Here is a 24,995-nt window from a genome sequence, read left to right as displayed (position 1 = left end):
CCTCCAAGTCATACTTAAGGAACAGTTCTTTTCCCAGTGCCCCGCTGAGATCCGTGAGTGGGTGCTGGAACGGAACCCAGCCACAGTGGAGCAAGCTGCTTCCCTTGCAGATGAGGGCCTGACCATCAAGCCGCAGTGGAAGAGGTTGTTTGCAGAGGAGCGGAAAACTACCACAGTCCGCCAGACACCCTTCAGCCAGCCACCCACCTTTTGTGCCCGGCCTCAGGATTACAATTCCCCCTCTACCCCTGCCCCAGCCCATCGGCCTCCAGCTATGAACAACCCTGTCCCTAGACAACGACCTACTGGAAGAATGCTAGAGCGCAGATGTTTTGGGTGCGGGCGGCCTGGACATTTGCAAGCTAGTTGCCCTGTTAACATGGGGGCACGGGCCACCGTGGCATCCCGGCCTATTCACTACCTGGGAACCACCCCTAGGACTGAAAGTTTGGCCCCATTTCCAGATGACTCCATGAATGACCCATCTGTTCCACCTCCAGGGGTCTATGGGATTCAGCCTTCCGCCACACATCCCGCAAACCTTCAGCGGAAGCACTTGCAGGAGGTCCTACTGGATGGCCGAACAGTTGTTGGATTCCGGGACTCGGGAGCTTTCCTAACGGTAGCGGACCCCCGAGTGGTTCGACCCGAGGCCCTAGAGGAGGGCCCTGGCATTTCTATCAAGTTGGCAGGGGGTACTCAAAGACGTATTCCTAAAGCTACCGTGGAACTCGACTATGGTTATGGACCAAAACGATGCACAATTGGTGTGATGAGCGGGCTGCCGGCCGATGTTCTGTTAGGCAACGATGTTGGAAATCTACAGTGCCACTTTGTGGGAGCAGTGACCCGAAGCCAAGCTCAGAGAGACGCCAACATGGATCGACCGGATTTTCTGCCAGATGCCAGCCCTTCAACCCTACAACTTTACCATTCAGTACCGCCGAGGGAACCAACACCAGAACACAGATGGGTTATCCCGGCAGGAGGACATATGAGCTATAGAGACTGATGTGCATTCCCCAATTTACCTGTGTAGGCCAATTGTGTCATGCACATGTTTTGAGAGGGGGAGGGGTTGTCACGGGATGGTTAGAGTCTATACTATAGGCCATGTGTAATATATATTTCATGTGGAATGTATTCTCTAACCTGTTGTAAACATCAGTGTGTAGTTGGCTGATTCGGGTCTAGTGTGTTAGCACATTGTATGCAAATCCCTCTAACTAGTGAGGACCAGTGAGGACAATGGGTGGAGATAATCTGATCAGTGTCTCCAAGAAGATGTTGGACTGTGCATTGTTCAAAAGAGACAGGGAGTCTGCTCTCCTTGGTATAGGTGAGGGGGGAAGGATCTGTGCCTCAGCCCTTCCCACCCACAGATAGAGGAAGTAACAGTTTAGTATATAGTTGTAGCTTGCAGTTAGTATGTGTTAGCCGGCCTGTGCACAGCTCTGTAGAGAGCCAGGATATAGTTACAGGACCAAGGAACCAAAGTTATCATTGGATTGTGACTTCTGTGGACTTATTGTTATTACGGTTGATGTGACCGCCGCCGGCTACTAACTTTGTGGATTACAATAAATTGCTGTTGTCTCCCGACCTCTTGCGTCCGTGTTGATTCAAAAGACCTTCCGGAGGAAGACGTATACCTTTGCTCCGTGACACATGTCCCTTGGATGTCCACCGGGGTCGGAGCACTTCTCCGTTTCCCAAAGTCCACCACCATCTCCTTGGTCTTCCCAGCATTAATCCTGAGCTGGTTCTGCTGGCACCATTCCACAAAGTCCCGGTTTAAGTCTCTGTATTCCCTATCGTCGCCATCAGTGATAAGGCCGACTATAGCAGAGTCATCGGAGGACTTCTGTAAGTAACAGCTGGATGAGTTGTGCCTAAAGTCAGCAGTGTACAGTGTGAAGAGAAATGGGGCAAGAACCGAACCTTGTGGTGCCCCCGTACTACAGATCAGTGTCGGACACACAGTCCCGGGCTCTCACATACTGAGGTCGGTTTGTCAGGTAGTCTAAGATCCAGTCGGACAGGTGATGGTCCACTCCACCAAGGTTCAGCTTCTCCCTCAGTAGCACACATTATGATGTGTAATATATATTATGATGTGTAATATATGTAATATGTAATATGTGTAATATAATTTTCTTACCTTGCATTTCTTGGTACATCCACACTTTTTTTTTCCCTTCGGACATTTCTACATAAAGATAAGTAGGTTACACCGGTGTACAGGTATTATTCAGTCACTGTGTGGCAGTATTATTCAATCACAGTTTGCTAGAATTATTTAGTGATTGTACGGTGATATTATTTGGACACTGTATGGTGGTATTCATTAGTCTTAGTGCTATTATTTTCTCACTGTTGTTGACAACATTTGTTTGTTCTACCTGCTTAAATTTTGTAACAATCAGTCCCATACAAGTTATATTATAGATGTATTTTTAATCATTATTATGATGTCTAATATAATTTTCTTACCTTGCATTTCTTGGTACATCCACATGGTTTTTTTGCCTTCGGACAGGTCTACATAAAGATAAGTAGGTTACACCGGTGTTCAGTCACTATGTGGCACTAGAGATAAGCGAACACCATTCGATGGAATGCATATTTGATCGAATATCAGACCGTTCGAGGTGTTCAATTCCAATCGAATACCACGAGGCAAATGCAGTAAAAATTTGTATCCCCTTCCCTGGCACGTTTTTTGCACCAATAACTGTGCAGGGGAGGTGGGACAGGAACTACGACAACGGAGGCATCGAAAAAAAATCGGAAAAAGGAATTGGTGACCTCCAATGTACTGTAGATGAATGGTGGGTTTAATATCCGTTTCATATGAGACTGTGAACTATGTGACTGTGAGACAGGGACAGATCTACAGACAGGATTAGCTAGGGATTACCTTTATTTAGGGGGAATGTCACTCACCCAGCTCTTTTGGGACTCTATGTGGTCGGGATCCCTGTCAGCTTGCGATGTGCACGAGCTGACTTTTTCCAATAGGAATGCATTGACCAGCGTTGATTGGCCAAATGCCATACAGACTATAGCACTCGGCCAATCAACGCTGGTTCTGCCGGAGGAGGCGGAGTCTAAGATCCGTCCACAGCAGTTTCCATTGTGGTCCGATCTCAGATGTAGCAGTGCTGACACAGCACTGCTACATGGAGAAGCAGCAGAGCACACTCAGCTCTGCTGCATCGGACTGCTACATTGGACACTGCTGCACTGCTACATCGGCCAGCACTGCTACATCGGGGCTTGCGCTCAGCTGGACTACTCCAGAGATGCAACCAAGCAGAGTGCACGCCCAGCACTGCTACATCGGAGAGCAGAGCTGAGTGTGCAGCTGGGTTTCAGCTGCATTGGACACTGCTACATCAGCCAGCACTGCTACATTGGGCCGTGCGCTGGCTTGGCTACTCTGGAGTAGCCGAGCTCAGCCAACAGCCAGCTCTGCTTCATCTCCGATGTAGCAGTGCTGGGAGTGCGCTCTGCTCAGCAGCATCTCAGGAATAGCCCAGCTGAGCGCACGGCCCGATGTAGCAGTGCTGGCCGATGTAGCAGTCTGATGCAGCAGAGCTGAGTGTGCAGCAAGGTTCAGTGCACACTCAACTCTGCTAAATCTCCGGTGTAGCAGTGCCAGCACTGCTATATCTCGACATAGGAATGCATTGACCAACGTTGATTGGCCGAATGCTATAGCATTCAGCCAATCAACACTGGTTCTGCCGGTGGAGGCGGAGTCTAAGAGTGGTCCACAGCAGTCTCCATTCTGGTCCGATCTTAGACTCCGCCTCCTCACAGATGAGCCTCTGGCAGAACCAGCGTTGATTGGCCGAATGCCGTACTTCTGTATGGCATTTGGCCAATCAACGCTGGTCAATGCATTCTTATGGGAAAAAGTCAGCTCGCGTATATCACAAGCTGACAGGGATCCCGACATAATACAGTGACTTGGGCATGTTAGATGCCCCCAGACATGCTTCCCCTGCTGTCCCAGTTACATTCCAGGGTGTTGGCATCATTCCTGGGGTGTCATAGTGGACTTGGTGACTCTCCTGAGTTGAATGGTGGGATCCCCTGAAACGAAGCATTTTTCCCCATAGACTATAATGGGGTTCAATATTCGTTCGAATAGTCGAATATTGAGCGGCTATTCGAAACGAATATCAAATATTTTACTGTTCGCTCATCTCTATGTGGCACTATTATTCAATCACAGTTTGCTAGGATTAGTGATTGTACGGTGATATTATTTGGACACTGTATGGTGGTATTCATTAGTCTTAGCGGTATTATTTTCTCACTGTTTGACAATATTTGTTTGTTCTACCCGCTTACATTTTGTAACAGCCAGTCCCATACAAGTTATATTACAAATGTATTTTTAATCATCATTATGATGTGTAATATAATTTTCTTACCTTGCATTTCTTGGAACATCCACACGTTTTTTTTGACTTTGGACAGGTCTACATAAAGAAAATTAGGTTACAGCGGTGTTCAGGCTTCATCTCTCTCCTAATAGTCAGCTGTTTCCCCCGTCACACACTACTATGTCTAGGACAGTACATTATTATTTTCCAGGAATTGGACAAACTCCGGAGGGGCCGGGGCAGGTGTCTGAACAGGTTCTATCTACTTATTATTCGTCTTCATCTTTTTCCTAATTTAGGCCGGGTCGGGGACCATGCACAAGAGCAGAAATAAATACACCATGAGGCATTCACTGACCAGATTGTACTGAGTCACTGCAACATTATTCAGTCAATGTATTGCGGCATTATTTTTTCCATCATTTTATGGCTACTAGTATGATGATTTTATTTAGTCCAGTATTATGTTACTGAGCAACAGTATGGTACTAGTATTCAGTTAAGTTTGGTCACTGTATAGTGCTATTATATAGTCATTTTAGTCGTATTATTTAGGCCCAGTATGGCGGTATTATTCTTTCACTGTTAAAATGGTCTTATTACCGTACTTCATTTTGGTATGAGTGACTGTATGGACTATATAGTCAATGTATGGTGATATTAACAGTATGTGGTAGTAATAGTATGATGGCATTAGACAGTAACAGTATTGTAGTATTATATTCAGTATTGTGGTATCTAGTAACTATATGACGGATATAGTACTATTACTCATTCACTGTTTGGAGAGATGAGCATCTTGCCTCAGGCGACAGATCCCAGCCTGCATGAGGGGTTGGTGGCAAGATGGTAGGAGACGGACAGTGAGTGCCTCCTACACCTGAGATACGACCTGCACATTTTTCCCAGCACTCCTTGGTGCCCCCTTAGTGTTAGAGATGGCTCCGTTTGCCCCCCCCCCCATCCCGCTTCCCGCTTGGAACTATAAATAAAATTACAATTCACTTATGTGGTGCCCGGGACCTTTTCTGGTACACAGAATATGTCCCTGATTCTGCGGGACAGGCCAGGATTCCAGGTCGTGTCCAGCAGTCCCGGATTCAACTCATCTGGTGATTTTGGTTTGTCATGATAAAAGTATTCAGTCATAATATGAAAGTATTATTTAGTCCCTCTGTTCACTGTTTGGTAGTATTATTTGGTCACTGTACTGTTATTTATTAGTCTTAGGGGTATTATGTTATTCTATTTGCTCAAATTATATAAAATATATATACTGTATATACAATCCTATCCTACTAATATTATAATCCTACTAATACAGTATTATAAATGTGAAAGTTTGTGTGTTTGGCAGTTTGTTCCTTAGTCACGTAAAAACGGCTGAATGGATTTGAATGAAATTTGGCACATAGATAGATTGTAACTTCAATTAAAACATAGGCTACTTTTTGTCCCGGTAAATGACATGGCTTCACGACTGTTATGAATTTATGTTCACATACTATATTACACTGCTCTTATCTCAGCTTCTGAGAAAGCCAGGTCTGTTATCTCTGTGTAAACACTCAGCTAACCCTCAGTGTTCATAGATTTGCATATTATCAGATCTGCTCCAGGCAACATGCTGACAAACATGGCCAAATACCTTTAATCAAAATTGTCAGTTTGCCAATTTTCAACATGTCGGGAAAAAGAAAATCTAATTTGTCGCAAACAATGAGAGCTATGAAGGTAGCCAGAAGTCACAGAGTTCTCCTCAAGCAGAGCTGAGGGGGATCATTGATGCCAACAATATACTCATTATATGGTGTCCCAGCGAGCTGCTGACAAGCCTAAACAATCACAGGCACAGTGCAAGAAACAAGTTCAGCAGCAGGCCAGCTTGAGAGCTGCCAAAATGCCGGAGCATGCGGATCATCAACGCCAACAACACGCTCATTATATGGCGTTGCAGCGAGCTGCTGAGATACCGGAACAATCCCGGGTGCAGCTTGAGGAACGAGTTCAGCAGCAGGCCAGCTTAACAGCTGTTGAAACGCCGGAGCAGGCGGATCATCAACACCAACAACACGTTCATTATATGGCGTCCCAGCGAGCTGCTGAGATGCCGGAACAATCACAGGCACAGTGTGAGGAACAAGGTCAGCAGCAGAACAGCTTGCGAGCCGCCAAAATGCTGGAGCAGGCAAACCATCGACGGCAGCAATTTGCTGAATATAGGCGGATCGTCAACGCCAACAACCCGCAGACAAAGCCATGGGCAGAAGCTAATATATAAATATATATATATATATATATATATATATATATATATATATATACATACACATATGTAAAACACATCTTAGTAACAGTCAGTCCCAAACAAGTTATATTACACTGATACGCAATTTTTCAACTTTTTTCTGTTGTTTTCAAATGAATAGGTGTATCTGAATGGATTTTTTCTGCAGATTCTGAAAATGATCTTCAAATTTCCGTATCACGTCAGGTTTTTTCAATAATGATGGAAATGTGAAAAGTGAAAACAACGTAATTTTTTAATGACATTGCTATATGACAACGTTTGTAAAGTGTGAAAATCTTATCTGGAGGGATGGAATGATTGTGTAAGGGATAGATAAACATAAATACATATTTAAAAGCAAACATACCAAACATACCTAACATACTGTCCAGTTGGTACGTCCCATCACTTGTATCACCGTCTGAATCTGTGTCTGTTGAGGGCTTGACATTGGACGGGGATGGCACAGGGATGTATTCGCTATGGGGCACTGGTCTTATGGCAGATGGGATATTGGGATACACAATGTTACACTTACTGGTTCTGGTATGGCCCACGATTTTCACTGTGCAGAAATAGCAGTCATCACTGTGATTTTTTGGCTCATGCCACACCATGGTTACACCGATTGGCATTGATGCCCTCTTTCCACTTTTCCAGTTCCTCAACCCCTCCACACATGCACGGCACACTTTGTGAGGCGACCACACTTTGTCCTGATCTGCTAGTTTAATCCCGAAGTATTGGAAATAAGCTTTTTTCACGAAAGGCGTAATATTTTGCCTTCGTTTTTTCCTGTCGTATAACAGCCCCATATGTAGCAAAATACGTCTGGATGATTAACACAACCACGTGAAGCCATTGCACACACCACAAAGAAACAACCGAACGTGACCAGTCCCTTCTTCGCACTGGCTAAATCTCCCCAGAATGGCGCCACGTGACCAATAGAAAGAAGGGAGTGATGGCGTGAGGTAGGAGTCATACTGCCGTGCTAAGATAACATTCTCTCATTCTCCACTTTTGTTAGTGCAGCAAATCATAACGTCATACAGATAAATAAGTTGCATTTCCATTGTTGTATTTATTCAAACAAGTTTTGCGGAAACTTATACAATCAAAAGTTCACACAGTGCCGACAAAGCCTTGATCGACTCAAACAAGATATTAAGCACTATATACCAAAAAATAATCCTATTAATATTATAAATGTGAAATGTTTGTGGGTTTGTGACTTTGGATGTTCGGATGTTTGGCAGTCAATCACGCAAAAACCGCTCCACCGATTTGGCTGAAATTTTCCACAAACATAGTCCCTACACTCGATTGCGCAATAGGCTACTTTTTGTCACAATAGCGCACATACGTTTTTCCCAGGACCCCCACAAAATCCAAACTCACATCACTATCTCTGCAATCTCACACACTTTGGACCCCGATTTGGCTGAAATTTTCCACAAACATAGTCCCTACACTCGATGGCGCAATAGGCTACTTTTCCTCACAATAGCGCACATACGTTTTTCCCAGGAACCTTTGGATGTTCGGATGTTTGGCGGTCAATCACGCAAAAACCGCTCCACCGATTTGGCTGAAATTTTCCACAAATATAGTCCCTACACTCGATTGCGCAATAGGCTACTTTTCCTCACAATAGCACACATACGTTTTTCCCAGGACCCTTTGGATGTTCGGATGTTTGCCTTTCTATCAGCTCGAACCAGTCTGGCCATTCTCCTCTGACCTCTGGCATCAACAACGCATTTCCGCCCACAGAACTGCCGCTCACTGGATGTTTTTTCTTTTTCGGACCATTCTCTGTAAACCCTAGAGATGGTTGTGCGTGAAAATCCCAGTAGATCAGCAGTTTCTGAAATACTCAGACCAGCCCTTCTGGCACCAACAACCATGCCACGTTCAAAGGCACTCAAATCACCTTTCTTCCCCATACTGATGCTCGGTTTGAACTGCAGGAGATTGTCTTGACCATGTCTACATGCCTAAATGCACTGAGTTGCCGCCATGTGATTGGCTGATTAGAAATTAAGTGTTAACGAGCAGTTGGACAGGTGTACCTAATAAAGTGGCCGGTGAGTGTAGACCCTACACTCGATTGCGCAATAGGCTACTTTTCGTCACAATAGCGCACATACGTTTTTCCCAGGACCCTTTGGATGTTCGGATCTTTGGCGGTCAATCACGCAAAAACCGCTCCACCGATTTGGCTGAAATTTTCCACAAACATAGTCCCTACACTCGATTGCGCAATAGGCTACTTTTCGTCACAATAGCGCACATACGTTTTTCCCAGGACCCCCACAAAACCCAAACTCACATCACTATCTCTGCAATCTCACACACTTTGGACCATAGCAAGCCACAAAATTCATATTACCCCCTACAGCAGAGGTCAGCAACCCCTGGCACACATGCCAAGAGTGGCACTCCTGCCATATTTCACTGGCATGCCAGCAGCACAGGACCTGCAAGAGTTAAATAAAGTCTCTGCTAGAGCTGAGGCATAAGGACACTCCCCTTTGTGAGATGTGCAGGAAACCCAGGGGGTGGAGCTTAATCGCTCAGGTCTCTGCCATCTATAGTGATAGCTCCTGTCGAAGCTGCTAGCAAACTGAAAGTAAGAAACACACAGCTCCCTTCCTTTAGTTCCTATTCTCATTAATGTCAGGCATTTGGGGTTATTAGTTTAGTGTTAGTAACTCCATGTGCCTCACATTAATAGGAATACACCCCATCATGTCCCTCATATTAACCCCTGTGTGCCCCATATAAAGGTTACTAATATGTGAGACATATGGAGGGACTAATAAAAGACCTCAGTAATGAAGATACTTAATTATTGCCTCCAAGTCTCTCACATATCAGTAACTAGAGATGAGCGAGTACTGTGGGGATCAGCCGATCCGAACAGCACGCTCCATAGAAATGAATGGATGCAGCTGGTACTTCCGCTTGGATTTAGCCAGCGCGCTTAACCCCCCGCGTGCCGGCTACGTCCATTCATTTCTATGCGAGCGTGCTGTTCGGATCGGCTGATCCCAACAGTACTTGCTCATCTCTATCAGTAACTCTTACACTGGGGTTAATGTGAGGGACATGATGGGGTTAATTGCTATTAATAAGAGGCACATGGAGTTACTAAACTGTCATGCACAGGGCCAGACTTTATGCTGCTTACTCAAGAGTATCCTGTGCCCAAAACTTACATGTACTGGCGCAAAATAACAACTCATACAATGTCGTATATCGAAGTATATTAACCTGAAATACCTCTGTCCCAAAGTCACTATGTACAGTTTATACCAACACCGTATAGCAGCTGAAATACAAATTACATTCAACACAAAAGTCTCATGTGCTCTCAGAATTACAGCAAAAACAAGACACACAGTTACATTTCATATCCCATCCCTTATACACAGTACGAAAACCTTACCCACACCTGTATATACCCACTTCTACAATCACCGCAGACGAAGTCGCGGGTACCAGCTAGTAATATATAAAACTTAATAAAAGACTATTATGCGTCTTCTGACAGACCTTATTCAGAATATTTGACATTATTTATTTTTTTACATAAAAAATAATTATTTACAATATTCTGAATAAAGTCTGTCAGATGACGTGTAAGTCTTTCATTAAGTTTTATATACAATACATACCAAAAATAATTTTGAGTATGAGTATGTATTTATGTTTATCTATCCCTTACACAATCATTCCGTCCCTCCAGATAAGATTTTCACAAGATACAAACGTTGTCATATATCAATGTGATTAAAAAATTATGTTTTTTTAATTTTCACATTTCCATCATTTGTGAAAAAACCTGACGTGATATGGAATTTTGAAGGTCATTTTCGGAATCTGGGCCAAAAATCCATTCCGATACACCTATTCACTTCAAAACAACAAAACCTTGCGTATCAGTGTTATAGATGTATTTTTAATCACTATTATGATGTGTAATATAATTTTCTTACCTTGCATTTCTTGGTACATCCACATGTTTTTTTTCCCTTCGGACATTTCTACATAAAGATAAGTAGGTTACACCGGTCGTCAGGTATTATTCAGTCACTGTGTGGCGCTATTATTCAATCATAGTTTGCTAGAATTAGTGATTGTACGGTGATATTATTTGGACACCATATGGTGGTATATCATTAGTCTTACATTTAGTAAGAGCTAGTCCCATAAAAGTTATATTATAGCTGTATTTTTAATCATTATTATGATGTGTAATATAATTTTCTTACCTTGCATTTCTTGGTACATCTACACGTTTTTTTTGCCTTTGGACAGGTCTACATAAAGATAAGTAGGTTACAGCGGTGTTCAGGCTTCATCTCTCTCCTAATATTCAGCTGTTTCCCCAGTCACACACTACTATGTCCAGGAAGGTAGTTACTGTATGATCAGTAACCTCAGGACATGTAGACAGTCTCTATGACCTGCACTATATGTTTTCCAGAGATACTCTAAGTTGCTATTTGGGTTGGACCTAGTATTTGGCTCTGGTATTCAGTATACCGTATTTATCGCAGTATTGTCTACACATATGATCAGTGATGAATAATGGCCTAGTGGGGCACCTGAGGTATGTGATAATGACTGCATTTGCCATGAGTAGAGATGAGCATCTCGCCTCAGGCGACAAATCACAGCCTGCATGAGGGGTTGGTGGCAAGATCGTAGGACGCAAACAGTGAGTGCCAAACTGCACCACTACCTACACCTGAGCCACAACTTGCACGTTTTCCCCAGCACTCCTCGGAACTCCCACAGTGTTAGAGATGCCTCAGTTTGCTTCCCCTCCTACCCTGCTGCTTGGAACTAAAAATAAAATTAAAGTTCACTTATGTGGCGCCCGGGACCTTTTCTGGTACACAGAATGTGTGCATCTTTTATTCTTCTCCAGGCAATAGTGCCCCCAAAGGCATACCTCCCAACCATTCTGGATTCTGTGGGACACTCCCAGATTCCGGGTCGTGTCTTGTCACGGTCATCAGGAGGTATATCCCGGATTCATCTCATCTGCATCCAGAGAGGACACAGATGAGTTGAATACAGTGGTGAAGCACTCTCCTCTCTATGCTCTGGCCCCAGGATCTGTGGGCATGATGTGATGGCGTCACTCAGAACGCGCCTGCATCTGCCTGAACAGTCCAGGAAAAGAGACAGAGCAGCAGGGGAGCGAGAAGAGGTAAGTATCAGTGATTTTATTATGTTAAACTTTGGGGGTGACATTAAATTGGTGGCACATGAAGGGGACCTTAAACTGGGGGTAGATGAAGGGGGGCAATTAAACTGGGGGCAGATGAAGAGACAACATTAAGCTAGTAGCAGATGAATGGGGTCATTAAACTGTTGGCAGATGTAGGGGGATATTAAATTTTTGGCAAATGAAGGGGGGACATTAAGCTAGTGGTGGGTGGCAGGAGACATTAAGCTGGTGGCAGTTGGCGGGGGGATATTAAACTGGTGGTAGTTGAATGGGACATTAAACTGGTGGTAGTTGAAGGGGACATTAAACTGGGGACAGATGGAGGAGTGGACATTACACTTGTGGGGCAGATGGAGGGTGATATTAAACTGGGGACAACTAAAGGGGGGCATTAAACTATGGGGGTAGCTGGAGGGTGACATATCTACCTCTAGTTGTCCCCAGTTTAATGTCCCCCTCCAGCAGCCCTAGTTTAATGTCCCACTCTATTTGCCCCAGTTTAAACTGGGGCACGAGGAGAGGGACTTCATACTGTGTGGTAATTGGAGAGGAACATTATAATGTGGGATCATATAATGTTAGGGTGACTGTAGGGAAGCATTATACTGTGTGGGGGCACAAAAAAAAAAAGGTGATAATGGGCGGAGTCATGTAGTAGTGGGTGGAGCTAAATTTGTCTCTCTTTCTGTCCTTTGAAAATTGGGAGATATGCCCACAGGTAATAACATGACTTATAGGGAGGAAACTATTGCCTGGGGGGAACTATTAAAGTAATAGCGCCCTCATACAGATAATAGCATTACTCATGATGGGGGAACTATTACTCTAATATTTCTCCCACACACGGTTAAAAACATTGCTTATGTGAAGGGAGACCATTACCTGGGAGGGGGTGCTATGGGTGCACTATTACAGTAATAGGGCCCCCCACAGGCAATAACATTCCCTATGAGGGAGGGCACTATTAGAGCACTCTTATTGTAATAGTGCCCCCCACAGTTATGTCAGTATTAGTCAATTACTATATTATCATATCATTTAGTCACTACATGGAAATATTAATAAGGTATTATATTGTAATAGTATGATGTTATTATTTTGTTACAATATCATATTACTCAGCTACAGTATATCAATAGTATTCAACCACTATATGGTAGTATTGTTTGATCACTATATAGTGGTATTATACAGTCACTATATGGTGGTATTATTTAGTTATAGTATGAAGGTATTATTGAGTCCCTGTATGGCGGTATTATTCAATCACTGGCAAAAATATCTTATCACTTCATTGTGGTGTTAGTGACTGTATGTATGGACTATATATTCAATGTATGGGGGTATTAGCAGTGGTAATAATAGTATGAAGGCATTATTTAGTAACAGTATTGTGGTATTATTCGGCTATAGTAATATAGTGTCCAGTAACTTTATGGTGACATTGGTTTGTCATGATAAAAGTATTCAGTCATAGTATGAAGGTATTATTTAGTTCCTTTGTGGCACAATTATTTGTTCACTGTTTGGTAGTATTATTTGGTCACTGTACTGTGTCATTTACCAGTCTTAGGGGTATTACTTTCTCATATTATTTGTTATTCTATTTGCTCAAGTCTTAGTAACAGTCAGTCCCATAAAAGTTGTATTATAGATGTATTTTTAATCATTATTATGATGTGTCTAAGTTAATTTTCTTACCTTGCATTTCTTGGTACAGTCACATGGCTTTTTTGCCTTTGGACAGGTCTACATAAAGATAAGTAGGTAACACCGGTGTTCAGGCTTCATCTCTCTCCTAATATTCAGCTGTTTCCCCAGTCACACACTACTATGTCCAGGAAGGTAGTTACTGTATGATCAGTAACCTCAGGACATGTAGACAGTCTCTATGACCTGCACTATATGTTTTCCAGAGATACTCTAAGTTGCTATTTGGGTTGGGCCTAGTATTTGGCTCTGGTATTCAGTATACCGTATTTATCGCAGTATTGTATACACATATAATTTGTGATGAATAATGGCCGACTGTGGCACCTGAGGCATATAATAAGGGTTGCATTTGCCATGAGTAGAGATGAGCATCTTGCCTCAGGCGACAGATCCCATAAAAGTTATATTATAGCTGTATTTTTAATCATTATTATGATGTGTCTAAGATAATTTTCTTACCTTGCATTTCTTGGCACATTTACACGTTTTTCTTGCCTTCGGACAGGTCTACATGAAGATAAGTAGGTTACCCCGGTGTTTAGGCTTCATCTCTCTCCTAATCCTATTACCTTTCTCCAGTTACACACTACTATGTCCAGGATGGTACATTATTTTTAAAAGGATTTTCCAGGAATTGGACAAACTCCGGAGGAGCTGGGGCAGGTGTAACATGAAAAAATAAACCTACTCCCTTGTCAATCCCCAGAAGCTCTACGCCCCTCACCCCTAAGGCTATCAGCAGTGTCAGCTGTCACTGGAAAAAGACTGGTGATGTCATTCATAGATGCCAATGGGCCCTGGAGTGTGGATAGGTGACTGGTTTTTTTTTTCCATAGAACTACAGGAGCGTACTGCGCATGCGCGCGTGGAGGAGGCAGTTGCTGTTGAAGATAGAGAGAGTTCTCTGGAGAGAGTTCTCTGGCAGCATTGTTGATGACCCCAGTGCTGTCTGAGTGCTGGGGCCCGCCCCCAGTGCTGTGAAAGAACTCATTTGCATACCGGTATTTCTACTGAACGGCGGGCTGGAGGCAACTGATAAAGGTAGGAGAAGAATAGACTTTCTTAAGGCTATTCCGACGTGTCAGCTAGAAAAAAAAAGTGTTTAAATGATAGGATCCCTTTAAGCTGAGCACTGAAGCTGGGTGTATGTTCCCGGCTCCTTTGATACTGCTCAAGCACCGGCGACTCAGTGATGTATCTCAGCCAGATGGATTCAGTGCTGAGTGGTGTGCACGTGCACTAATTTTCTAACTTTTGAGGAGGGGGGAGGGGGCGGTATTATTTGTTCCCTGTATAGTGCACAGTATGGAGGTATATTATTCAGTTCCTGTATGGCGGTATTATTCAATCAAAGGTAAAATAATCTTATTATTTCACTGTGGTATTAGTGACTGTATGGACTATACAGTCAATGTACAGGGGTATTAACAGTATGTAGTAGTAACAGTATGACGGTATTATTTAGTGAGAGTTTTGCGGCATTATTCAGTTACAATATTGTGGTATCCATCAACTATATGGTGATGTTAGTTTGTCACTGATAGAAGTATTCAGTCACAGTATGGTGGTATTATTCAGTCACTGTGTGGCACCATTATTCAATCACTGTTGGGTAGAATTATGTAGTGATTGTACGGTGATATTATTTGGACACTGTACGGTGATATTATTTGGACACTATATGGTGGTATTCATTAGTCTTCGTGGTATTATTTTCTCACTGTTTGACAATATTTGTTTGTTCTACCCGCTCAAATATTGTAACAGCCAGTCCCATAAAAATTATATTATAGATGTATTTTTTAATCATTACTATTATTATGTGTCCAAGATAATTTAGTTACCTTGCATTTGGTCCGCTCCCCAGAGTCTGGCTGGATTGCGGTTTTGGTGTTATTATATCTGTTATGGTCAGAGGTCTCCCTGACAAGAACAGGTGGCACTATCACACCATTAAGCAGTTTATTTGCCTCCTCAGTGGTCTAAATAAAGAAAAGTAGGTTACATCAGTGTTCAGACTTCAACATTCCCTAAATCTTCACCTATTACATTTCCCCAGTTACACACTGCTATGTCCAGGACTTTATAGTAACTACTGTATTGTGATATAAAACTGTGACTATATGGAAGTATTCATCAGATATTATTTAGTACCAGTATGATGGTTGTATTTATTTACAGGATGATGGTATTTGGTTACTGCATGGCAATTGTATTCAGTCACTGTATGATAGTATTATTTGGTCACTGTATGGTGCTATTATGCAGCCACTGTTTGAGGGTGTTACTTAGTCACAGTATAGAGGTATTATTATTGAATCACTGAGCTGTACTATTGTTCGTTCACTGTTCGGAAGAAACATTGAGCCAAGGTACCGTGGTATTATTTGGTCACTGTACAGTAGTATTTATCAGCCTTAGTAGTATTATTTGGTCACTGTATGGTAGTATTTATCAGTAGAGATGAGCGAACACTAAAATGTTCGAGGTTCGAAATTCGATTCGAACAGCCGCTCACTGTTCGAGTGTTCGAATGGGTTTCGAACCCCATTATAGTCTATGGGGAACATAAACTCGTTAAGGGGGAAACCCAAATTCGTGTCTGGAGGGTCACCAAGTCCACTATGACACCCCAGGAAATGATACCAACACCCTGGAATGACACTGGGACAGCAGGGGAAGCATGTCTGGGGGCATAAAAGTCACTTTATTTCATGGAAATCCCTGTCAGTTTGCGATTTTCGCAAGCTAACTTTTCCCCATAGAAATGCATTGGCCAGTGCTGATTGGCCAGAGTACGGAACTCGACCAATCAGCGCTGGCTCTGCTGGAGGAGGCGGAGTCTAAGATAGCTCCACACCAGTCTCCATTCAGGTCCGACCTTAGACTCCGCCTCCTCCGGCAGAGCCAGCGCTGATTGGCCGAAGGCTGGCCAATGCATTCCTATGCGAATGCAGACTTAGCAGTGCTGAGTCAGTTTTGCTCAACTACACATCTGATGCACACTCGGCACTGCTACATCAGATGTAGCAATCTGATGTAGCAGAGCCGAGGGTGCACTAGAACCCCTGTGCAAACTCAGTTCACGCTAATAGAATGCATTGGCCAGCGCTGATTGGCCAATGCATTCTATTAGCCCGATGAAGTAGAACTGAATGTGTGTGCTAAGCACACACATTCAGCACTGCTTCATCACGCCAATACAATGCATTAGCCAGTGCTGATTGGCCAGAGTACGGAATTCGGCCAATCAGCGCTGGCTCTGCTGGAGGAGGCGGAGTCTAAGGTCGGACCTGAATGGAGACTGGTGTGGAGCGATCTTAGACTCCGCCTCCTCCAGCAGAGCCAGCGCTGATTGGCCGAATTCCGTACTCTGGCCAATCAGCACTGGCTAATGCATTGTATTGGCGTGATGAAGCAGTGCTGAATGTGTGTGCTTAGCAATCGAATCGAATTTTGGCGCACTTTACCACGTGGTGTTCGATTCGATTCGAACATGGCGAACACCCTGATATCCGATCGAACATGTGTTCGATAGAACACTGTTCACTCATCTCTATTTATCAGTCTTAGTTGTAGTATTTGGTCACTGTACGGTAGTATTTATCAGTCTTAGTTGTATTATTTGATCACTGTACGGTAGTATTTATAAGTCTTAGTTGTATTATTTGGTCACTGTACAGTAGTATTTCTCAGTCTTAGTAGTATTACTTAGTGACTGTATGGTAGTATTTATCAGTATTATTTGGTCACCGTATAGTGATATTATACAGTCACTATATGGTGGTATTATTTGGTCACAGTATGGAGGTATATTATTGAGTCACTATATAGTGTTATTATTCAATCACTGGTAAAATTGTCTGCATTGTGGTATCATTGACTGTTTGGATTATATAGTGAATAGTTCATTCATGCTTCGTAGGATTCTTCAGTCACTGTACGGTGGTATTATTTGGACACCATATGGTGGTACATAAAAAAAATCTGTTTTTTTTTAAGAAGAAAGGAAGTGGGGGAGGATTATCTATACAGGACCACGCCTTATAGTGCCATGATGCATACTGATACGTAGAGATGGGTGAACCTCATGAGATTTGTTTCAGCGAATAGCTATGGGGTTTTGACTGATCTTATTCAGCATGAAACAGAGAATAATAAGTGGATGCCCAGGGAGGAGAACCCAGGCCTCAGTGGTGACCCTGTGGCATATCTTATAAAAACGTATTTGTCAGAAGGAGTGTATTAACCTAATCTGAAGGCACCCTTAGCGGTTTTATTTGGTCGTGATACCACTGGTTTATTTTAACCCATCAAATGAAGTAATATATATAAAAAAAAATACTAATTTTTTTTGTAACATCCCATCCCATAACACTTATTTTATAGATGACACCTACGAAATCTGCAAGGTGGTTCAAGCCCACGGTGTATGAATATTGCCCCTGGCCATGTTCACGGTTATGTTTTACGACAAAGTTATGATTCTGTTCCCATATCTCTCGCCTCGAGAGAGCTTCTTCCTAGATAAAAATATAAAATTTACTTTTTAAAAAATATTTTTTGCATTTATTCTAATATTTTCCAAGATGCATCAATATCTATGGGAATACGGAGAGTAGTTTTGTGAAAGCTAGAGAGACATATACTGCTATAGAGGGTGCAGAGGTATCGGGTCTATCAAGTCAATTTTACAGTGATGATGATGAAGATGATGTTCTTACCGCATTCTTATAATTCTTCTTAAATTCCTTTGTCCATATATTCCAGTCACGATCCCTTTCACTGCTGATGTTCGCAGTCTCAGACACCACTACGAAGGCCCCCAGTAAAATACACATCAAGAACTTCATCCTGTCCAGAGAAAAGACATTTCTATAATATGGATAATTCATGGGTTAGAGAAGACAATGGGGCACATTTTTTGAAAGTGGTAAATTTTACTACATTTTTGACATTATTGACCGTGTGTATTCATGGTCCTGTGTGGGGCCATGAGCCGGTAGCAAAACTCAGGATAGGTCCTATTCTTGTCCACTTCGAAGTTCATGCTCACTCATATCAGCGACATTCACACGGTGATGTGCATGTTGCCTAATATGTGGAGCTAGAATAGGATGTCTATGGCTCACCCGTGGGATTGATTCTAGGGCTCACCAGTGGGATTGATTCTAGGGCTCACCAGTGGGATTGATTCTAGGGCCCACCTGTGGGATTGATTCTAGGGCTCACCCGTGGGATTGATTCTAGAGCTCACCAGTGGGATTGATTCTAGGGCCCACCAGTGGGATTGATTCTAGAGCTCACCAGTGGGATTGATTCTAGGGCCCACCAGTGGGATTGATTCTAGAGCTCACCAGTGGGATTGATTCTAGGGCCCACCAGTGGGATTGATTCTAGGGCCCACCAGTGGGATTGATTCTAGGGCCCACCCGTGGGATTGATTCTAGGGATCACCAGTGGGATTGATTCTACAGGCCCACCAGTAGGATTGATTATAGGGCCCACCTGTGGGATTGATTCTAGGGCCCACCAGTGGGATTGATTCTAGGGCCCACCAGTGGGATTGATTCTAGAGCTCACCCGTGGGATTGATTCTAGGGCCCACCAGTGAGATTGATTCTAGGGCTCACCAGTGGGATTGATTCTAGGGCCCACCAGTGGGATTGATTATAGGGCCCACCTGTGGGATTGATTCTAGGGCCCACCAGTGGGATTGATTCTAGGGCCCACCAGTGGGATTGATTCTAGGGCTCACCAGTGGGATTGATTCTAGGGCTAACCAGTGGGATTGATTTTAGGGCTCACCAGTGGGATTGATTCTAGAGCTCACCAGTGGGATTGATTCTAGGGCACACCAGTGGGATTGATTCTAGAGCTCACCAGTGGGATTGATTCTAGGGCCCACCTGTGGGATTGATTCTAGGGCCCACCAGTGGTATTGATTCTAGGGCCCACCTGTGGGATTGATTCTAGGGCCCACCAGTGGGATTGATTCTAGAGCTCACCAGTGGGATTGATTCTAGGGCACACCAGTGGGATTGATTCTAGAGCTCACCAGTGGGATTGATTCTAGGGCCCACCTGTGGGATTGATTCTAGGGCCCACCAGTGGGATTGATTCTAGGGCCCACCTGTGGGATTGATTCTAGGGCCCACCAGTGGGATTGATTCTAGAGCTCACCAGTGGGATTGATTCTAGGGATCACCAGTGGGATTGATTCTAGGGCCCACCAGTGGGATTGACTCTAGGGCCCACCAGTGAGATTGATTCTACAGGTCCAACCTACTACATAAAAAATACACGGCAACTTTCCTGACCCGGTCAGATTCATTATCATTACTAACGCCAGCAAGGAGCTGGTGTGGAGTTCTGTTTAGATTAATCACACAGACCCTGGAGGAATTGACCTTCAAGATTGAAAACTACAGCTCTTGGCAAAAAAACCAAGCCCTTGATCAGCTCCGTAGACAGAAAGATAAAAACGTTACACGCCTCAGAAGAATACTATGCATAAACAATTGATTTTTTTCTTCAAATTAGCAAAAATAAAAAAAAACACATACAGTATGTTAGGTATCATCATAATTGTACTGACCCTTAGAATAAAAATAACATTTTACATATAATGAACGACAAAAAAATGAAAATATTAAAAAAGCAATCCCAGAATTTTTTTTTTCCCCTCCCCTTATGAAGAGCTGAATGTATTCAAAAAGTAATAGGCACACCAAAATGGTGTCATTGAAAAGTGCACCTTAGCCTGCAACAAAACAAATCCTAATATGGCTACATCAATAGACAGAAAAAATAATAGGACAAATGTACAATGTGCCAATGAAATACCTAAAATCGCCACATTCTGGGTACACTCCAAATTTAGAGTTCGTGAGGAAAAAGACATCACAACTAAGGGAGCGCTATTTCATTTTTGAGCACGGATTTAGATGGTTTGGTTTGTGGATGCCAGTAAAGTTGAATCCCCCGACATGTGACCCCATTTTGTGAACTGCCCCCATCAAGGGACGTAGTGATCAATTTTCCTCCTTGAGTGTTGCATTCTTTTACATTATAGAAATGAATGGTGAAAAGTGAAAATAGCAATTGTTTATAGAAATACATAATATCAATACCCAATATGTTGTGCCCAACTCATGTCAGAGGTGAATGCTCGAAAAGGTGTTGTACCAAGGATACCAACTTAATAGTTTTTGGAGCATAGATTATGAGATATGGTGTACAGTAGGTGGATGTGTCTGTACCAGTATGTATCCGGCAGCCTGCGCTTACCTGAGTCCAGTCAGGAGATACAAGTCACCGTCTTCACCTGTAGATATTGCAAGTCATAACTCTTAGTCGTGGACTAACATTTATACCAGGAAGACTTCGCAATAGGTTATGTCATCTGCCTCTTCTCCAATAACATGTTGGCTTCTATTACTTCCCTCTTCCAAAATCTCTCCTCCTACTCATGACTATGGGTATTGTAGATTTGCTATATCGAGCCTACTTCTCCACCACCCACCTCACCTTGGATAGCACACAACATAAAGCAACGCAACACCGTGGAAGGCTACAGTAGACTCTTGTAGTAATAACATGCAAAATAATAGAAAATATCCAAAAATTATTTACATAATAAAACTCACCAACAGAACATCATTAATATAATAATGGACATTATTCTAGAAGGAAGAAATGGAGGAGATTGTAGCGGTTGATAAAAATTTCTCGAAGGTACTACCCACTGCACCCTAGAAGTAGCTCCCTTGGACTGCCCCAACAGGAACCCACCAACCAATAACATAACCGTGACTAACTAGAGCTAACCATAACTTATGGACCACAACCACCTCACTGAGTACCATCCATGGTTCCCTTACCATCACAGCGAGTGGGAATGACCTCTTGTTCCTGCGAGTCCTGCCTTAACAATATTTTCCTGTAGGCCCAGACACCAAATATCAATGTCAACCTTATTTAGGTGAACACCAGATTCCATCATTTGGAACCTCTCCAACATGTGGTGCCGAACCACTACTCTACCGTTCCTGGCCACAAAACTAGACATCTCCCACTGGCCTTATTCAATCTGTCCACAGAATGACCATACCAGCACCACACCCAGGAACGGCGACATGTCAAACTTAATATCCCAGAAAAGATCCCGGGAGGAACCCATGACCATGTTCTTGCCACCTATGTGAAGGACTAGGATATCCAGAGATTGATCCAGCCTGGAAAAACAATGGAGCTGTGGGAGAATTCAACTCCCAGTAGACATGCTATTGCCCCACTATCCAAACCAGGCGCCTCCTGGAAGTTGTAGGAAACATCACAAGCTAACATTAACATACAAGTACCATGAAAGAAACTCAAGCACTGCCCACACATGCCAGGACTACAACTGGTCCACATGTCTATAAGACTCAAACCAGCAAGACTCCCAATGCCGATAAACTGTATCACCACCTTCGAAAGCCCCCATGTGGCTAAAGCAGTATTTTACACTTACAACATGGCGGTCTTATCCAGCCATGCTATAGCGGTATTTTACACTTACAACATGGCGATCTTATCCAGCCATGCTATAGCGGTATTTTACACTTACAACATGGCGGTCTTATCCAGTCACATTATGCATTTAGTCACTGTATAGTGGTGTCTTGTACAGCAGAGTCCACAGCCATTGAATAGACGACAGTCTTATGTAGATCTTCTCCTTTGTTAACATTGGCCAGGTATCGCTACAATTGTTCAGAAACAATGGAATCATAAAAAGTCTTGGCGGGTGTAGCTGTGTAAGGGTACACCATGTAGTCATGGCCTGGGGGTAGGTACAGGGGTGCGAGCAATGGGAGGCAATGGATTTTACTTGGGACAGAAAGTTCACTTGATGTTCAGATATGGCTCCCCCTTTATCAACAGTGTCAATCTCTCAGGTATAAGGAGAGGCCTGGGGCAATACTTGGGCCTATTTCTTTCCCTGGTGACCTCCAGTAGTAAAGTCCTCTGAATATGAAACATTATAAGTATGGGCAAATACTGACATTAACATACCGGGAGTGGGCCCGAATCCGAAATAAAGCAGGCTGCGAGCCTACATTATGCCCAATGGACTCAAACCCCTCTAACGGGATGGGAAGGGATCTCAGACTTGCTCCGTTGACTGGCCAGAGGACAAACTAACTTGGAATAAATGCATGTTATACTGCGACTATGGGGAGATGTATCTTTGGACTGAGCAATGGCTCAGACCCAGGGGAATACAGTTTATACCCAATGGTTCCTCTTGGGGGTCTCCTACATTAACAGAGGGGCTCACGTAACACTAAGGGCCAGTTCACATGGAGTTTACGGGGGCGCATTCTGGCACGTATACACGTGTCAGAATGTGAGCGCTCAAAACAGATACCATTCATTTCAATAACGCGCGTAATTTTGTGCGTTGTCATCCCAACCACAACAGAAGGGAAGAGAACATGGCAAATACCATACCAAAACATCCACGACAAGGGCCCTATCACCTAAACTCTTAGAAACACCCATAGGAGCACACACAGCCACATATTCAAAGAAGACCTATGGACTTATGGCCCTGAGCATATGGAGTAGGAGTTGGTGATCTATGACGTAAACCTCTACAGAATTGACATATTAAGGTCTCAAGGTTTGCAAATATACAGAGGTGTTACTCCATGAGCTCCTGTAGGGTTTCTTTGAGTATTGTGTATGTGGTCCACATTAAATGCCGTCGGTTCTTCAGTGGAATAGGGACTTGTTAGGATGTGCCTTATCTTACAGAGTACAGGAGTATAGGACATATGTTTTCTAGCCTTCTGTATAGTGGTGGTGGTATACAGTCATGATATGGAAATATTTTGCTGTTACGGTTTGGTGGTCTTATACAGTCACTTTATGCATTTCTTCACTGTATCGTGTTGTCTTGGAGCACAGAGTCTGTATCCATTAAATAAATGTTAGTTTTGCGTAGATCTTCTCCTTTGTTAACGTTGGACAAATATCACAATGATTGTACATACACAATGGAATCCCGAAAATAATTAGTGAGTGTATATGGTAAGGGTACACCGTGTAGTCATGACCTGGGGTTAGTTGCAGGGATGCAAATAATAAGAGGCACATAGTGAACCAAAGCCAGGGTTTTACTGGGGACAGAAAGTTTCTAGTCGAGAGCAATAGGTAATGATAACACGTGCTTTTCCAAATTGTCAGTCTCTGGGATATAAGGAGAGTCCTGGGACTAGAGATGGGTAAACATCTGAAGTTTTGTTCCATTTTGGGTGGTTTTGTTTAGGGTTGAATGAATTTGTTATGAAACAGAGTTTAAATTTGCTTAAAACATGTATGACACTGTCAGGGCTCCTAGGAACCTATCTATAAAACATAGTGTATGACACTGTCAGGGCTCCTAGGAACCTATCTATAAAACATAGTGTAGAATACTGTCAGGGCTCCTAGGAACCTATCTATAAAACATAGTGTATGACACTGTCAGGGCTCCTAGGAACCTATCTACTGTATAAAACATAGTGTATGACAGGAGTAGAAAATGCAATGGTGATGATGAAGATAATGAAGACCATGTGTTAGGTATGGATATGGCCTAGCCACAAAGAAGGTCAAGGGGAGAAGGATGGTCTTGATCACTTTGTCTACCAGTGCCATTACACGTGAGTATGGAGAGATGTAGTGCATGTTGAGGTTGTGCATGGTCTTAAATCTATACTATTGCAGCACCTTCTAATTTTACCTTGTCACTCTGTTCTATCTGCAACAGAACCATCACTGGCAGTGTCATCATCTTCTTTGCCAATTTTTTCGGATTCATCATAACTATAGGATTCTTGCACACACTTATAATTCCAACCTCAAGTTAATAATAATAATACATTTTATTTACAGTATATAGCACCAACATATTCCGCCTATAGTCCCCTGACCAATCACAACTACCAGTACTCCATTCCCTACCAATAGTTCTTCCACCACCAACATGTCTTCTATCTCAGCGGCCTCAACATCCAAAAAGCGTTGACTGTTCTTATCAAACTCATCAAGAAGAGGAAGACTCAGGCTAGGAGGAATATAATTCCAGCATGTGCCCCATCACTATTAGGTAACAGTATTGGTGACCTTACTAGTCTAAGTATTGTTAGCTTGTGCGTTACGCTCTACTGTAGATCCTGCACACTTGGTTATTGAAGCTGGTGCTTTCTGTGATTATTTCCAAATGTAACATACCGTATATACTTCTAGTAGACATATGTAGGGAAACAATAAGTACTCCACAGAATTTTTCCATGGCATATCTTACTGTAAAATG

The 24,995-nt window shown here is 43.1% G+C and overlaps 1 protein-coding gene across 1 annotated transcript in view; it reads right to left on the bottom strand.

The window, feature by feature from the left end:
- The window catches only part of LOC142214574 (cathepsin S-like), a 54,141-nt gene extending 29,641 nt beyond the window's left edge, over positions 1-24,500 (bottom strand). The window contains exons 1-8 of the mRNA XM_075283516.1: positions 24,423-24,500; positions 22,301-22,395; positions 21,757-21,885; positions 21,532-21,590; positions 20,939-20,975; positions 18,373-18,502; positions 18,049-18,171; positions 15,528-15,630 (exon numbers count right to left, since the gene is read on the bottom strand). Of these exons, the coding sequence (XP_075139617.1) occupies positions 15,528-15,630; positions 18,049-18,171; positions 18,373-18,502; positions 20,939-20,975; positions 21,532-21,590; positions 21,757-21,885; positions 22,301-22,395; positions 24,423-24,500 (754 nt within the window). The remainder of the gene's footprint in view (positions 1-15,527; positions 15,631-18,048; positions 18,172-18,372; positions 18,503-20,938; positions 20,976-21,531; positions 21,591-21,756; positions 21,886-22,300; positions 22,396-24,422) is intronic.
- Between the last annotated feature and the right edge of the window lie 495 nt (positions 24,501-24,995).

The sequence above is a fragment of the Leptodactylus fuscus genome, chromosome 7, assembly GCF_031893055.1.
Source record: "Leptodactylus fuscus isolate aLepFus1 chromosome 7, aLepFus1.hap2, whole genome shotgun sequence".
NCBI classification, from domain to species: domain Eukaryota; kingdom Metazoa; phylum Chordata; class Amphibia; order Anura; family Leptodactylidae; genus Leptodactylus; species Leptodactylus fuscus.
The sequence above is the reverse complement of the archived record's forward strand: the minus strand, read 5'-3'. Positions and strand labels throughout refer to the sequence as shown.